Raw genomic sequence first — 15,903 nt, 5'->3', positions numbered from 1 at the left:
AGCTCCCTGTTTCCAGAACGTAAAGACTTAACTCCTGCCTGGTTTTTAAGGGTCCCAATAATGGGATTCTGCCCAACCCATCCAGTTCTGGGTACAAGTACTGCCTGCCTTACAATCTCCATTCAGGTAAGGCCAGGGCTCCCAAGAGCAGGTTTGGGGTCCCCAGCAAAGAAGAGTGGCTACAAATCCATGTGTGACTTTGTGTTGGTGAAAAACCTAGGCCCCGTTGCCAGGCCCCTCTCTGGACCCCACCTGAGTCATGTGTACTGGGCTTCCTCCTGGGCACTGCCTCCAATGCAGGGTTGTCTATTCCTGCTCATGTCATGTGACCAAAAGGAAATGTTGGATGTACATTTCCCTAGCAGAATCCCTCTTTCCCTGTCCTCAATTTTTATCGATCCCATGTTATTTCTGAACATTGATGAGTCACGCATCAGATACATTTAATATCAGATCCTAATTTAAAAAGTAAGTGCTACTCTTCCAAAAGTACACATGATGGTGGTCACTATACTGGGTCATAAAGATGTTTGGGTTTTCAGTTAGTTAGACATAGACTGTTTTGGAACTTTTCTCTGTTAACCATTTATATATCCCTGGTCCTATGGAGCTCCAGTGGCGCAATCAGTTAGCACATGGTACTTACATACCCTCGGTCCTGTAGCCCCAGCATCTGGTGGTGATCACTAGCCAAATGTCAGTGACAGCCAATAATGTGAACAGGTTCCATTTCTTGCCCTTGATCCCCTTTTGCATCCATTGTTGAATCTGTATGATACTTTTTCATCATAATTTTTCTATTCAAAAAGTGTGCAGGTTTTAGCTTTTCTCTTGGTGTAAAACAGTTACACTCTTCCCTTTGCCTTTCCCTGTACATTAGAATTTATACCATAGGAAAGCTTCCATGGAACCAAGCTCCACTCTGACACCCCTGTTAAATTCATACACTGCCGTGACCTGTCATGTTGCCCCTGTCCCTGCATAATGAGCGGGAATGAATTGGTTGGTGTGTTCGGTGCGAGACTATGTAACACCCCACCCATCCCCTTGGCCCATTGAATTGAGTAGAACATAATTTATTTTTCGCATTGTATCTTTAATTTTTATTCTTCTGCCATGTTGATGCCCTTGGGGACTATTGGAGGTTGGAGTCGCTTCCAGACTATGTTGTGTTCCAGCTCTGTCTTCTTGCTCCTTCCTGAAGGCCAGCTTGTTCTCTGCTCCTGTTACCTCTGCCTGCTGGTGCTGCTTGTGTTGTCTGCCTCTGTCTTGAACATTACTTTCCTCCCTTTCCATCTTCCTTATTTCTTCCGTGTTCTTTTCTACTATTCCCCGTCTCTCATTCTTCCTGTCTTTGGAACCAACAGAATGTGTTTTGGTGATGTTTTTTTCTCCTCAAGTGGAAAATAGTAGACCCATAGCTCCCAAAATCCTGGGACCTTTGGTTTTTCTTTATCATCTTTATGCTGATTCAACAACTCTTCTAGATAGTTGGGGTATCAGAAACCTAAGCTTATCAGAAACCTAAGCTTCTGATCAGCAGGGTGTTGGAATACAACAGAATTCAGCTAAAAGGTTAATTCCACATGCCGTTTTATCATGATGTTCTAAGGTCAGTTGTTAGAACACAGAGTAAGTGGTCTTTTTCCTGTTACTGATCAGGTGCTGTCCACCTGGTCAAATTTTGCTGGTTGTTTAATTAGTGTTGCTGTTTCTTCTCTTTAAGTCAAGAGGTGTTGCCAAAGATTCACGAAGATAAACACTACCCTTGTACTTTGGTGGGGACTTGGAACACGTGGTATGGCGAGCAGGACCAAGCTGGTAGGAAGCGAAGTCTTTGGAATAAATACTTCTTCCTTAAACCTTATGTAACACTTAAGTAATTTTCTAATTTCATGCTTGTTCTTATCATCAGAACTTTCCAAGTCTCAGTCTCATTTTATGATTAAAGTAGTTTCTTCAACAATTCATTGCAAAAACGGTTTTAAAATTGTTTTTAATGTTTGAATCTATTATTGAACCATTATGATGTAACTCATAGGCCAAAACATGGAGCATTACAGTTTTTTTGTTTTTTGAGATGGAGTCTTGCTCTGTTGCCCAGGCTGGAGTGCAGTGATGATTATCTAGGCTCACTGCAACCTCTGCCTCCTGGGTTTAAGCGATTCTCCTGCCTTAGCCTCCCAAGTAGCTGGAATTACAGGTGCCCACCACCACACCCAGCTAATTTTTGTATTTTTAGTAAGACGGGGTTTCACCATGTTGGCCAGGCTGGTCTGGAACTCCTGACCTCAAGTGATCTGCCTGTCTCAGCCTCCTAAAGTGCTGGGATTGCAGGCATGAGCCACCACACCCAGCCTACAGTTTTGTGCTGTGTTAACATTATACCTATCTAGAACATTTTCAAGTAGTAGTATCATGAAATTCTAAATGTATAATATCTTTTAAAATGCATTTCAGTCCACCTCTGGAGGTATGAAGGAGGCTATCCAGCCCTCACAGAAGTCATGAATAAACTCAGAGAAAATAAGGTAATGATATTGAAAAATGTTTACTTAGACTAATGATATATAGATGTTAGAACAGAATTAAATGACTTTTCTGTCTTCAGTTTTTGTTAATAAACTTCATTTTTTGTAACAGAAATTTTATTGTTTGGACTCCTGAAGTTGTATTTAAACATAAACAGTTGTAATACTATTAAAACAACAATTCTGACCGGACGCGGTGGCTCACGCCTGTAATCCCAGCACTTTGGGAGGCCGAGGCAGGTGGATCACGAGGTCAGGAGATGGAGACCATCCTGGCTTACACAGTGAAACCCCGTCTCTACTAAAAAAAATACAAAAAAATTAGCCAGGCATGGTGGCAGGTGCCTGTAGTCCCAGCTACTCGGGAGGCTGAAGCAGGAGAATGGCGTGAACCCAGGAGGCGGAGCTTGCAGTGAGCTGAGATTGCGCCACTGTACTCCAGCCTGAGCGACAGAGCGAGACTCTGTCTCAAAAAAAAAAAAAAAAAAAAACAATTCTTATTGTTCTTATTATAAAAGTCAATTATGCTTTGAAACTGAAAAGGTGGTACTTTGAAACCGGTGACTGGGCTGGGTGCGGTAACTCACGCTTGTAATCCCAGCACTTTGGGAGGCCAAGGCAGGCATATCAGTTGAGGCCAGGAGTTCAAGACCAGCCTGGCCAACATGGCAAAACCTCATCTCTACTAAAAATATAAAAATTAGCCGAGCATGGTGGTGCACACCTGTAATCCCAGCCACTTGGGAGGCTGAGGCACGAGAATTGCTTGAACCCAGGAGGCAGAGTTTGCAGTGTGCCAAGATTATGCCACTGCACTACAGCCTGGGCAACAGAGTGAGACTCCGCCTCAAAAAAACAACAACAAAAAAAACCCAAAAAGCTGGTGACTGGTGTATCAATCAGCATGGCAGACACAATTATCCCTGGATGACCTAAAAGTGTCTGCTTCAGGAACTGTCTGTCACACACAGACATTTATCTTGGGTAGAGTTTTTCTTGGGCTGACTTTGCTTTCCACCCTCCCTTCACTAGCAGGTGCTTGTCAATAGGGAGAAATTTAAAAGCCACACATCATTAAGAAAGAAATTATTTTGTATAGATTACCAGACAAATATAAATAGGTTTTGAATTATCTGCTCTTTTGTAGTCTGCATGCTGCTTCTATTGATGTGCCATCAAACACTGTTAGAAGAATCTAAAAATATAGCAAATCAAATTTGTTTGCATTGCCACCTAAATAATTAGGATGACCAAGTAATTTGTCATCTAAACCTGGACACTTTTGAGAATGAGAAGGAATGCTGTTAATGATTATGCAAGTTCAACAAATGTAAACTGGGACTGTCTCAGGCCAACTGGGACCTGTTGATTACCCTATTATAGTATTCTGTAGGAACATAAATGTTACTGAAATAGGCTTATATGTAAGTATCAGAAGATTTCATGAGCACATTTTTTTCACTCAAAGGAATTTTTGGAATTTCGTAAGGCAAGAAGTGACATGCTTCTCTCCAGGAAGAATCAGCTCCTGTTGGAGTTCAGTTTCTGGAATGAGCCTGTGCCACGATCAGGACCTAATATATATGAACTCAGGTCTTACCAACTCCGAGTAAGTACAGAAATATAAGTTATTCCTTTTACTCCTCTGTGAAGAAGCACAAGGACTTTGTAAGGCTGACAACAGAACTTGTGTGTACGTTCTGTGATGTGTGTTTAGCATTATATATATATACATATATATATATATATTTTAAGACTGGGTCTCACACTGTCACCAAGGCTAAGCTCTTTTGCTTTCTATGGCCTTACACATAATGCTTATTATTTGACATTTTTCTAAATAACATTTTTGTTTTTAAGAAGAAAGACCTAAAGTGCAGGATAAGGTACAATATGTAACATCTATTGTGGTTAAATGAGAGCAGCTAATAAACACTGTGACTGTTGAGCAAATTATACAACATGATAAGAGTAAAAGGCAATAATATTTTATAACATTTTCTAGAAATTTTCCTACTGAGGACTAGAAAGAAAGCCCCACGTAGCAGCATTATTAAAGTGGCTAATGCCTGTAATCCCAACACTTTGGGAGGCCAAGGTTGGAGGATCACTTGAGCCAGGAAGTTTGAGACCAGCCTGAACAACATAATGAGACCCTGTCTCTATTAAACTAAAAAGTAAAGTTTTGGCTGGGTGCGGTGGCTCACGCCTGTAATCTCAGCTTTTTGGGAAGTCAAGGCAGGTGGGTGACCTGAGGTCAAGAGTTTGAGACCAGCCTGGCCAACATGGTGAAACCCCATCTCTTACTAAAAATATAAAAAATTAGCCAGGCATGGTGGCGGGCACCTGTAATCCCAGCTACTCAGGAGGGTGAGGCAGGAGAATTGCTTGAACCCAGGAGGCGGAGGTTGCAGGAGCTGAGATTGAGCCACTGCATTCCAGCCTGGGCAACAAAGCAAGATTCTGTCTCAAAAAAAGAAAAAAAGTTTTTTGAAGTTAGTTTTGTCACTTAATGTTTTTTCTACTGCTGTTTGCTATTTCTGTATTTTTTTTTTCCTCAGAAGAACTAACCAAATCTAAATCTGTTTTCAGCCAGGAACCATGATTGAATGGGGCAATTACTGGTGAGTATATTACTGAATGGTGACTTAAGTCTTGTGAATAGATTAGTTTAGGCCATAGTGTTAATTCTAGGGAAAAAAAATCTGATGATAGTACTCTGACTTGACACTACACTAATGTTTCGTTTGATGTTTTTATTATGAGATTTTTCAAACATACAAAACTAGAGAAAATAATGGGGCTCCCCTTCCACATCCATCGCTTAGCTTCAATAATTAACACATGGCCAATCTTGTTTAGGCCTAATTCCTTCAACCCAGATTGTTTGGAATTAAATCCCAGACAGCATTCTGTTTCATTCATAAATATTTCAGTACTATATATATTTCTAAAAGCACCTTTTTTTAAAAGCAAAACCAATATTGCATAAGGTTAGTTTACATACTTCTTGGATATCATCTTTTCTGAAACATTACTTTTGTCACATATACACACCATGTCAGTAATAGTTTCTTCTTTTTTTCCTTGCCAGTTTGAGTAGAAAAATAACAATTTTTCCACAAGTTGATCTGTAGATTCAGCAGAATCCCTATCAAAGTCCCAACAGGCTTTGGAAGTGCAAAAGACTAGCCAGGTGCAGTGTGGCTCATGCCTGTAATCCCAGCACTTTGGGAAGCCAAGGCAGGAGAATCACTCAAGTCCAGGAGTTCAAGACCAGCCTGGGCAACATAGTAAGACCCCCCCCCCCCCCCCCCCACTTCTACCAAAATAAGTAAATAAATTAAACTAGCCAGGTGTGATGCCACATGCCTGAGGTCCCAGCTATTTGGGAGGCTGAGTAGGAGAATTGCTTAAGCCCAGAAGATGGAGTTTGCAGTGAGCCAAGATTGCACCACTGCACTCCAGCCTGGGCCACAGAGTGAGACCCTGTCTCAAAAAAAAAAAAAAAAAAAAAAAAAAAATAGTCCAGGCATGTTGGCTCACACCTGTAATCTCAGCACATTGGGAGGCTGAGGTGGGCAGATCACCTGAAGTTAGGAGTTTGAGACCAGCCTCGCTAACATGGCGAAACCCCATCTCTACTAAAAATATTAAAATTAGCCGAGTGTGGCGGTGCACTCCTGTAATCCCAGCTACTTGGGAGGCTGAGGCAGGAGAATTGATTGAACCCAGGAGGCAGAGGTTGCAGTGAGCTGAGATCGCACCACTGTGCTCCAGCCTAGGTGACAGAGCGAGACTCCTTTTCAAAAAAATAAAATAAATTAAAAATAAAAATAAAGACTGGGCATGATGGCTCATGCCTGTAATTCCAGCACTTTGAGGAGGCTGAAGGAGGAGGATTGCTTCAGCCCAGGCGTTTGAGACTTTGAGACCAGCCTGGGTAACATGACAAAACCCCGACTCTACAAAAAATACAAAAATTAACCGGGCATGGTGACACACACTTGTAGTCCCAGCTCCTCGGGAGGCTGAGGTGGGAGAATCACCTGGGCCTTAAAGGTCAAGGCTGCAGTGGGCCATGATTGTGCTACTATTCAGCCTGGGAGAGAATAAGACCCTATCTCAAAAAAATAAAAAATTAGGGCAGGGATGGTGGCTCACCCCTGTAATCTCAGCACTTTGGGAGGCCAAGGTGGGAAGATCACTTGAGGTCAGGAGATTGAGACCAGCCTGACCAACTTGGTGAAACCCTGTCTCTACTAAAAATACAAAAATTAGCCAGCTATGGCATTGTGCACCTGTAGTTCCAGCTACTCAGGAGGCTGAGGCAGGAGAATCACTTGAACCTGGGAGACAGAGGTTGTAGTGAGCCGAGATCACCCCATTGCACTATAGCCTGGGTGACAGCAAGACTGTTTCAAAACAAAACAAAAAAATGCCTTACTCTCAGCGATACTAAAAAAAAAAAATTTAATGAAAAAGACAAGTCATATACTGGAATAAAATATTTGCAAATCATATGTCTGATAAGCAAATTGAATTCAGAATATATAAAGAATTCTTACAACTCAATAATAAGAATACAGATAACTCAATTAAAAAATGGGTAAATAACTTGAAAAGACAGCAGCTGGGTGTGGTGGCTCACACCTGTAATCCTAGCACTTTGGGAGACCAAGACAGGAGGATCGCTTGATGCTAGGAGTTGGTGACCAGCCTGGGCAACATGGTGAAACCCTGTCTCTACAAAAACAAACAAACAAACAAACAAAAACCAAAAACTTGCCGGGCGTGGTGGTGGCACATGCCTGTAGTCTTAGCTATTCAGGAGGCTGAGGTGGGAGGATTGCTTGAGCCTGGGGAGGTGGAGACTGCATTGAGCCATGATCATGCCACTGCACTCTCAGTGAGACCCTGTCTCACAAAAATAAGTACATAAATAAATTGAAAATAGAATTCATTGTGATTCAGCAGTCCCACTTCTGGGTATATAGCCAACAGAATTCAAAGCAGATCTCAAAAAGGTTCGCATACCCATGTTTATCATAGCTTTATTCTCAGTAGGCAAGAGGTAGAAGCAACCCACATATCCATCAATAGATAAATGGATAAAGAAATTGTGGGCTGGGTGCAGTGGCTCACACTTGTAATCCCAGCACTTTGGGAGGCCGAGGCAGGCTGATCACCCGAGCTCAGGAGTTTGAGACCAGCCTGGCCAACATGGCAAAACCCTGTCTCTACTAAAAATACAAAAATTAGCTGGGCGTGGTAGCGTGCACCTGTAGTCCCAGCTACTCAGCAGGCTGAGGCAGGAGAATCACTTGAACCTGGGAGGTGGAGGTTGCAGTGAGCTGAGATCGCGCCACTGCACTCCAGCCTGGCGACAGAGCAAGACTCCATCCCCCGCCCCCAAAAAAGAAGGAAGTCCTGTCGCATGCTGCAGTATGGTGAATCTTGAGGAGGATGTAATGCTAAGTGAAATGAGGACAAATAGTGTATCATTCTCCTTATGTGAAGTATCCAGTGTCGTCAAAATCATAGAAACAGTAAGTGGAAAGGTGGTTGCCAGGAGCTGGGCAGAGAGGGAATACGGAATTGGTGTTTAGTGAGTATAGAATTTCAGTTTTACCAAAGGAAAATGTTTTGGAGATCTGTGGCGTAACAGTGTAAATATACTGGACACTACATAAAAACGGGTAAGATGGTAAATTCAATGTTATATGTTTTTTACCACAATAAAAAATACATTTAAAAAATTTTTAGGCCAGGTGCTTTGGGAGGCTGAGGTGGGCAGATCACCTGAGATCAGGAGTTTGAGACCAGCCTGGGCAACATGGTGAAACCCCACCTCTACAAAAAATACAAAAATTAACCAGGTGTGGTGGCACATGCCTGTAACCTCAGCTGCTTGGGAGGCTGAGGCACGATAATCACTTGAACCTGAAGGCAGAGGTTGCAGTGAGCTGAGATTGTGCCACTGCACTTCAGCCTGGGCTACAGACCCTGTATCAAAAAAAAATTTTTTTTTAATAAATTTTAAAACTTTTTAACGGGCAAAGGATTTGAATAGGCATTTCACCAAAGAAAATACATGAATGCCCATAAGCTTATGAAAAGAGACTCAACCTCCTTGGTCATTATGGAAATGAAAAGTGAAACTATAATGGGATACCAGTTCCTGCGCACTGGGACAGCTGTAACTTAAAAGAGATAGATAATAACATGTGTTAGTGAGGTGAGGAGAAAGTGGACCCTTCCGATATTGAGATGGGAATGTAAAATGGTGCAGCCACTTTGGAAATAGTCTAGTAGTCCCTCAAAATGGTAAACATGAAATTACCCAGCACTTAACGAGGCTGAGGGGGCGGATCACCTGAGGTCAAGAATTCGAGACTGGCCTGGCCAACGTGACAAGACCCCATCTGTGCTAAAAATAAATACCAAAAATGTAGCCAGGCGTGGTGGTGTGCACCTGTAATCCCACCTACTTAGGAGGCTGAGGCAGGAGAATCGCTTGAACCCAGGAAGTGGAGGTTGCAGTGAGCCAAGATCGCACCTCTGCACTGCAGCCCAGGCGACAGAGCAAGACTCCATCTCAAAAAAAAGAAAAAAAAATTACATATGACCCAGCAGTTTCATTCCTGGGTATCTACCCAAAAGGTACCATCCACATAAACACTTATACGTGTGTATAAGTGTTTCTTATACAAGAATCTTTGCTTCTTGGATCATCAAAGGCTAAGTAATGCAAGTTAGAAAGCAAACATCCATGTAAACACTTAAATAAGTGACCATAGCAGCATGTTTTATAATAGCCAACAAGTAGAAACAACCTAAATGCCCATCAAAAGAGGGTGGGATTAGCCAGAGGGCCGGTTTACTAGCCCTGATTTAAATGATAAAGCTGTCCATGTCCTCCCAGCAGCTACCTTAAATTCAAAACACAAGAAACACAAGAAGCGTGCTGATTACAATTGTAACAAAATACTAGCTTTCACCATTATGATTTAATACTGTTTTTAGAAATCCTGACTATTATAATATGGGAAAAGACAGAGACATACAAAGCCTCAATAGGCCAGGTGCTGTGGCTCACACCTCTAATCCCAACACTTTGGGCTGCTGAGGTGGAAGGATCCCCTGAGCCCAGGAGTTCAAGACCAGCCTTGGCAACATGGTGAAACCTCATCTCTACAAAAAATACTAAATTAGCCAGGTGCGGTGGTGCACCTGCCTGTAGTCCCAGCTACTCTTGAGGCTGCAGCAAACCATGATCATGCCACTCCACTCCAGCCTGGGCAACAGCAAGACCCTGTCTCAAAAAAGCCTCAATAATTAAGAGGGATGCAAGAATAAATTATTGGCCATTGGTTAGCTGAAGTCAGTGCCTGGGACAGGAAAAGGGAAGAAAAACACTAGTGACATTTAGGGTTCTGTGATGGTGAGATTGTTGGTGTTTTCTTTTTACCAGTCTCCATACTTTCTTCATTATGAGATTTCTTTGGAAGCTAAAAATACTGCCTGGGCATGGTGGCTCACGCCTGTAATCCCAGCACTTTGGGAGGCTGAGGCAGACTTGAGGTCAGAAGTTCGAGACCAGCCTGGCCAACATGGTGAAACCCTGTCTACTAAAAAAAAAAAAAAAAAAAAAATATTAGCTGGGTGTGGTGGCGGGCACCTGTAGTCCCAGCTACTGAGGAGATGGAGGCTGCAGTGAGCCAAAATGGCACTACTGCACTCCAGCCTGGGCGACAGAGTGAGACTCCATCTCAGAATATACATATAATTTTGAAACATTGGGATAGTTTCCTAAAATAATCTGAAGACTACATCTATATGTAATTCAACAAAAGATTTAGAGCATTTTTTTCTTTGAAACTTGACATATTTCTGTACCTTAATTTTTGTTGCTTTTCTTTGTTTGAGACGGAGTCTCGCTCTGTCGCCCAGGCTGGAGTGCAGTGGCGCGAACTTGGCTCACTGCAAGCTCCGCCTCCCGGGTTCACGCCATTCTCCTGCCTCAGCCTCCCAAGTAGCTGGGACTACGGGCACCTGCCATCACGCCCGGCTAATTTTTTGTGTGTTTTTTAGTAGAGACGGGGTTTCACCGTGTTAGCCAGGATGGCCTCAATCTCCTGACCTCATGATCCGCCTGCCTCGGCCTCCCAAAGTGCTGGGATTACAGGCGTGAGCCACTGCGCCCAGCCTGTTTTTTGTTTTTAGGGGGAGATGTTTGTGTTTATTTCTTTGAAGTAATTATGTTAACTCTTACTTTTCTTTGGCAACTTGCTATTTCTGTTTCCTAAGCTGGCATTTCATAACTATTTACCCACAAAGGGGGAGGTCACATGGTGCTGAGAAAAAGCTCTGGGTGTGAGTTACTTGACAGCTCTCACCTTTAAGAGAGGACTTGTACCTTTTTGCCTTTTTTTTTTTTACTTCAACTTAATATCTTTTCTTTTTTCTTTTTCTTTTTTTTCTTTTTTTTTTTTTGAGACGGGGTCTTGCTCTGTTGCCCAGGCTGGAGTGCAGTGGCGCAGTCTTGGCTCACTCCAATCTCTGCCTCCTGGGTTCGAGCGATTTGCCTGCCTCAGCCTCCCAAGTAGTTGGGATTACAGGTGTGCACCGCCACACCTGGCTAATGTTTTGTATTTTTAGTAGAGACAGAGTTTTGCCATCTTGGCCAGGCTGATCTTGAACTCCTGACTTCAAGTGAACTGCCTGCCTCAGCATCCCAAAGTGCTGGGATTACAGATGTGAGCCACCGCGCTAGGCCCCCATTTTTCTCTTTTTTCGGTTATGAAATTTCCTGCTGTGCATGAAATGATTTCTAAGATCCCTTCTGGCTCCAAAAAATAGTTCTATAATCTCTATTTCTAATGAACCTTTCCTCCTTAGATCATCAAAGGCTAAATAATGCAAGTTAGAATTTCTTTTCATTTGAAAACTAAGAAATACATATTTGGTTGTATGCTACTATTGTATACAATTTTTGTTGTTTTGTTTTTGGACTATTGTTAATCGTGTAACTATTCACAGAATAGGATCACTCACTAGTTCAATTTTTGCAAATTACCGATCAAGACTCGCTTGCCGTGGAATCCACAGGGACATACTGGGGTTATTCAGTCATTTAAAAAATTATTTGGCCAGGCGCAGTAGCTCACACCTGTCATCCCAGCACATTGGAAGGCCAAGATGGGCAGATCACCTGAGGTCAGAAGTTCGAGACCAGCCTGACCAACATGGAGAAACCCCGTCTCTACTAAAATTACAAAAATTAGCCAAGTATGGTGGCACATGCCTGTAATCCCAGCTACTCGGAAGGCTGAGGCAGGAGAATTGCTTGAACCCGGGAGGCAGAGGTTGCGGTGAGCCGAGATCGTACCATGGTACTCCACCCTGGGCAACAAGAGTGAAACTCTGTCTCAAAAAAAAAAAAAAAAAATTATCTATAAAGCCAGTTTCGCATTCAATTTATATTTTGGCACATAGGTAACTAAGATGGTGACCACATCGTCTGTATAGGCTTCTGATTGTTACCAGGCTAAGGCAAGTATGTTTTCTTTGCCTACCATAACTAAATTACAAAAATTCGGAATGAAATGAATAATCTGGAATATTTATCACTATCAATGAAAGCCAGGTTTTTTTCTTCTGAATGGAGTTAGAATGCACATTGAAGTGATTTGCTTAATTTCAATAATCAGATTTATAATTTCTGTGAAGATATTGATCACTTAATTCTCAATGTAAAGATTAAAGATGTCATCTTGTGGATAATCCATGGGGGCAAGAGCAAGAAGTCCCTTTTTCACCATAAAGGAACCCAAGCGCTAGGGTAAGGTTCCCATCATGGCACTGAGCCCATGGTGGATTAGAGCAGAGGTGTAGAGTGATTTTAAGGAGACTGGATTGCTTGATCCCAGGAGTTCGAGACCAGCCCAAGCAACATAGCAAGGCCCCGTCTCAACAACAACAACAAAAAATAAAAAAATAAAAAATTGGCTGTGCTTAGTCGTGCAAGCCTGTAGTTCCAGCTACTCAGGAGGCCGGGGCAGGAGGCTCCCTCGAGCCCAAGAGTTCTAGGCTGCAGTTAGCTAAGATCATGCCACTGTACTCCAGCCTGGGTGACAGAGTGAGTCTCTGTCTTAAAAAAGGAGACTGGCTTCATCACTCACAGGAAATCACTCTTACTTGGATTTTTTTCCCCCTTTTGAGATGTTATCATTCCGTAAATATGAGGTTTGCCTCCAGGAAGAGAATGCTCAGCCAAGCCAACTCAAGCATCTTGTGCCTTGAGAGTGACATCTTTCACTGTCATTATTAGTAGGTTGCTATCCTTGTTTATATGCTGCCAGCTCTTTTGGATGAATTAGAATGAATTTGTCTTCCCAAGTCTTGTCACCTGTGGGACCCTGATGTGACTGAGAATTCAGGCCAGATCCTGGGCAGTGTGTTATGGATTTACTGGGTAACGCATGGTGTGTCATCTCCTGATAGACCTTAACCATGCATCTTCTGGTGACCTCCCTATGTCATTTGAAGCCCCTTCCTTTTCAGCTTTGATTCTAGAGACTGCTTTTGAAAAAAATAGGCACATTTTAAAACTTTTAGGAATTCAGATGCATTACTAAATATATTTTTTTAAGTGTCTGGTGCAAGTATGAAAGGTGTTTAAATTAAAGAGCTCTGAGCCAGACGCAGTGGCTCACACCTGTAATCCCAGCACTTAGGGAGGCTGGGGTGGACAGATCACTTGAGGTCAGGAGTTCAAGACCAGCCTGGCCAATGTGGTGAAATCCCATCTCTATTAAAAATACAAAAATTAGCCAGGCGTGGTGGTGCACACCTGTAATCCCAGCTACACAGGAAGCTGAGGCAGGAGAATAGCTTGAACCTGGGAGGCAGAGGTTGCAGTGAGCCTAGATCCTGCCACTGCATTCCTGGGTGACAGAGTAAGACTCCGTCTAAAAAAAAATAAAGGGCTATAGGCTGGCCTGGTGCCTCATGCCTGTAATCCCAGCACTTTGGGAGGCCGAGGCGGGGCAGATCAAGACCAGCCTGGCCAACATGGCGAAACCTCATGCCTACCAAAAATACAAAAAATTAGCCAGACGTGGTGGTGGGCGCCTGTAATCCCAGCTACTCGGGAGGTTGAGGCAGGAGAATTGTTTGAACTCAGAAGGTGGAGGTTGCAGTGAGCCAAGATCACACCACTGCACTCCAGCCTGGGCAACAGTTAGACTCCATCTAAAAAAAAAAGCCAAGTGTGGTGTCATGTGCCCATAACCCTAACTACTCAGGAGGCTGAGGCACGAGAATAGCTTGAACCCAGGAGATGGAGATTGCAGTGAGCTGAGATCGCGCCGTTGCACTCCAACCTGGGGAGACAGGAAGACTCAGTTTCAAAAAAAATTAAAGAGCTGATACCTTTTTGCAGTGGGAAATTCTTAAAAAGGAAAGTTTTAAGCCAAGTGCCAATTTTTAACTGATGATAATGTGATGTTGTCCACAGAGGCACAATGTATATTAGTGGTTTCTTCCATATTTAGTACATAATGAATGCCTTTGGTACTCATTTTCTGAATGGTTTGCTCTGGTAAGAAAGAAAAAAAAAAAAAGCAAGAGGCAGCTTTGCCTGCAGTACTGAGGCTGTACCACCAAAAAGCTTCATTCCTATGGTTCCTCCCTGTGGCATCCAAGAAGTTGCAGAGTCCCTTGTGTAGTTCAGAGAGCAGGGGTGTTTCTCAGGATTTCAGAGTCATCAGCTGCCTTGAAGGTGTGCTTCCTTCACCTGTGTTTTAACGCTCTGCCCCAGGGGTGGTCCCTGTCTTCCTTTACAGTACCCTGTGGCACCTTGGGTACTCTAGTTCCAGGTTTGCCTCACTTCCCCTCTGAGGGTGTTCTGGAGAAGCAATGCATTTTAAGTTGACGCGTCCCATCCTCTGCCAGTTCTAGACTTTTATTTCAAGCATCACCAGTGGAACTATATATACATCCTCAGGTTGCTGTTTCTATTTTTAATAATTATTAAATACTGTACATTTTCTCACAAAAATTAGTATAGCTACAGAAAAGTATGCTTACATTTCATATACATTAAAATGACTTTTAGACCAGGTGTGGTGGCTCACGCCTATAATCCCAGCACTTTGGGAGGCTGAGGCGAGTGGATTACTTGAGGTCAGGAGTTTGAGACAAGCCTGGCCAACATAGGGAAATCTTGTCTCTACTAAAAATACAAAAATTAGCCAAGCATGGTGGCGGGCGTCTGTAATCCCAGCTACTCAGGAGGTTGAGGCAGGAGGATGACTTGAACCCAAGAGGTAGAGGTTGCAGAGAGCTGAGATCCCACCACTGCACTCCAGCCTGGGTGACAGAGCGAGACTGTCTCAAAAATAAAATAGGCCAGGTGCGGTGTCTCACACCTGTAATCCCAGCAGTTTGGGAGGCTGAGATGGGCAGATAACCTGAGGTCAGGAGTTGGAGACCAGCCTGGCCAACATGGTGAAACCCCATCTCTACTAAAAATACAAAAATTAGCCGGGTGTGGTGGTGGGCACCTGTAATCCCAGCTACTCGGGAGGCTGAGGCAAGAGAATCGCTTGAACCCAGGAGGTGGAGATTGCAGTGAGCTGAGATTGTGTCACTGCACTCCAGCCTGGGTGACAGAATGAGACTCCGTCTCAAATAATAATAAATAACTTTTGATTTGTGTTAGATAACTTGATACCAATTTGATAAAAAATTAGTCTTCATTTTAAACAGCCTGCCCTGAGTATGGTGAAGATTTAGTCTACCAATTCTCGTTAGTATATCTAATTCAGTGTCATAAACAAGTATCACCTCACTTTTACAGGGCTCGCGCGATCCGCTTCAGACAGGATGGTAACGAAGCCGTCGGAGGATTCTTCTCTCAGATCGGGCAGCTGTACATGGTGCACCATCTTTGGGGTATCTGTTTTTCCCTTTTCAAGTTACTGGGATTTAAGAGTTCATTACTAAGTTGTACTGGGCAGTAGAGCACATCTTGAGTCAATAACCTTAACTACTACAGCAAATCCAGGTGTCACAGAGGGACAGCCCCTACTGGAACTAGTGAGGCCAACAGTGAAAGTCCCTAGATTGTTGGCATTAGTGAGCTGAAAGTGAGTGGGGATGATGAGGAAAGGAATAAGGGGTGAAGCAAGCAGCCATGGAAGAAGGAGGTCAGGGAAGTCAGAGTGCCTTCCACAGAGTGGTCCCAGCCTTTCTTTGTATTTGTAGACTAACTTCTTACTTCCTTGGTAGAGGCAGGCCTGCATTTTACCCAGAGTGGCAGCTTCCTGCACATACTCACTGCCTGCCTTTGTAGACGTGATTCCAC

The 15,903-nt window shown here is 43.2% G+C and overlaps 1 protein-coding gene across 4 annotated transcripts in view; it reads left to right on the top strand.

The window, feature by feature from the left end:
• The window catches only part of NIPSNAP2 (nipsnap homolog 2), a 48,195-nt gene that overhangs the window by 13,979 nt on the left and 18,313 nt on the right, over positions 1–15,903 (top strand). For 3 of the 4 annotated variants that reach the window (XM_054495581.2, XM_054495580.2, XM_063668345.1), the window contains exons 4-8: positions 1,727–1,821; positions 2,461–2,531; positions 4,000–4,140; positions 5,124–5,155; positions 15,397–15,491. In XM_054495581.2, coding sequence (XP_054351556.1) covers positions 1,727–1,821; positions 2,461–2,531; positions 4,000–4,140; positions 5,124–5,155; positions 15,397–15,491 — 434 coding nt within the window. The remainder of the gene's footprint in view (positions 1–1,726; positions 1,822–2,460; positions 2,532–3,999; positions 4,141–5,123; positions 5,156–15,396; positions 15,492–15,903) is intronic. The other variant, XM_054495582.2, reaches the window with a different exon arrangement.

Source organism: Pongo pygmaeus, chromosome 6 (genome assembly GCF_028885625.2).
Source record: "Pongo pygmaeus isolate AG05252 chromosome 6, NHGRI_mPonPyg2-v2.0_pri, whole genome shotgun sequence".
Lineage (NCBI taxonomy): Eukaryota > Metazoa > Chordata > Mammalia > Primates > Hominidae > Pongo > Pongo pygmaeus.
Note: the sequence above shows the minus strand (reverse complement) of the source record. Positions and strands in the feature narration are given on the sequence as shown.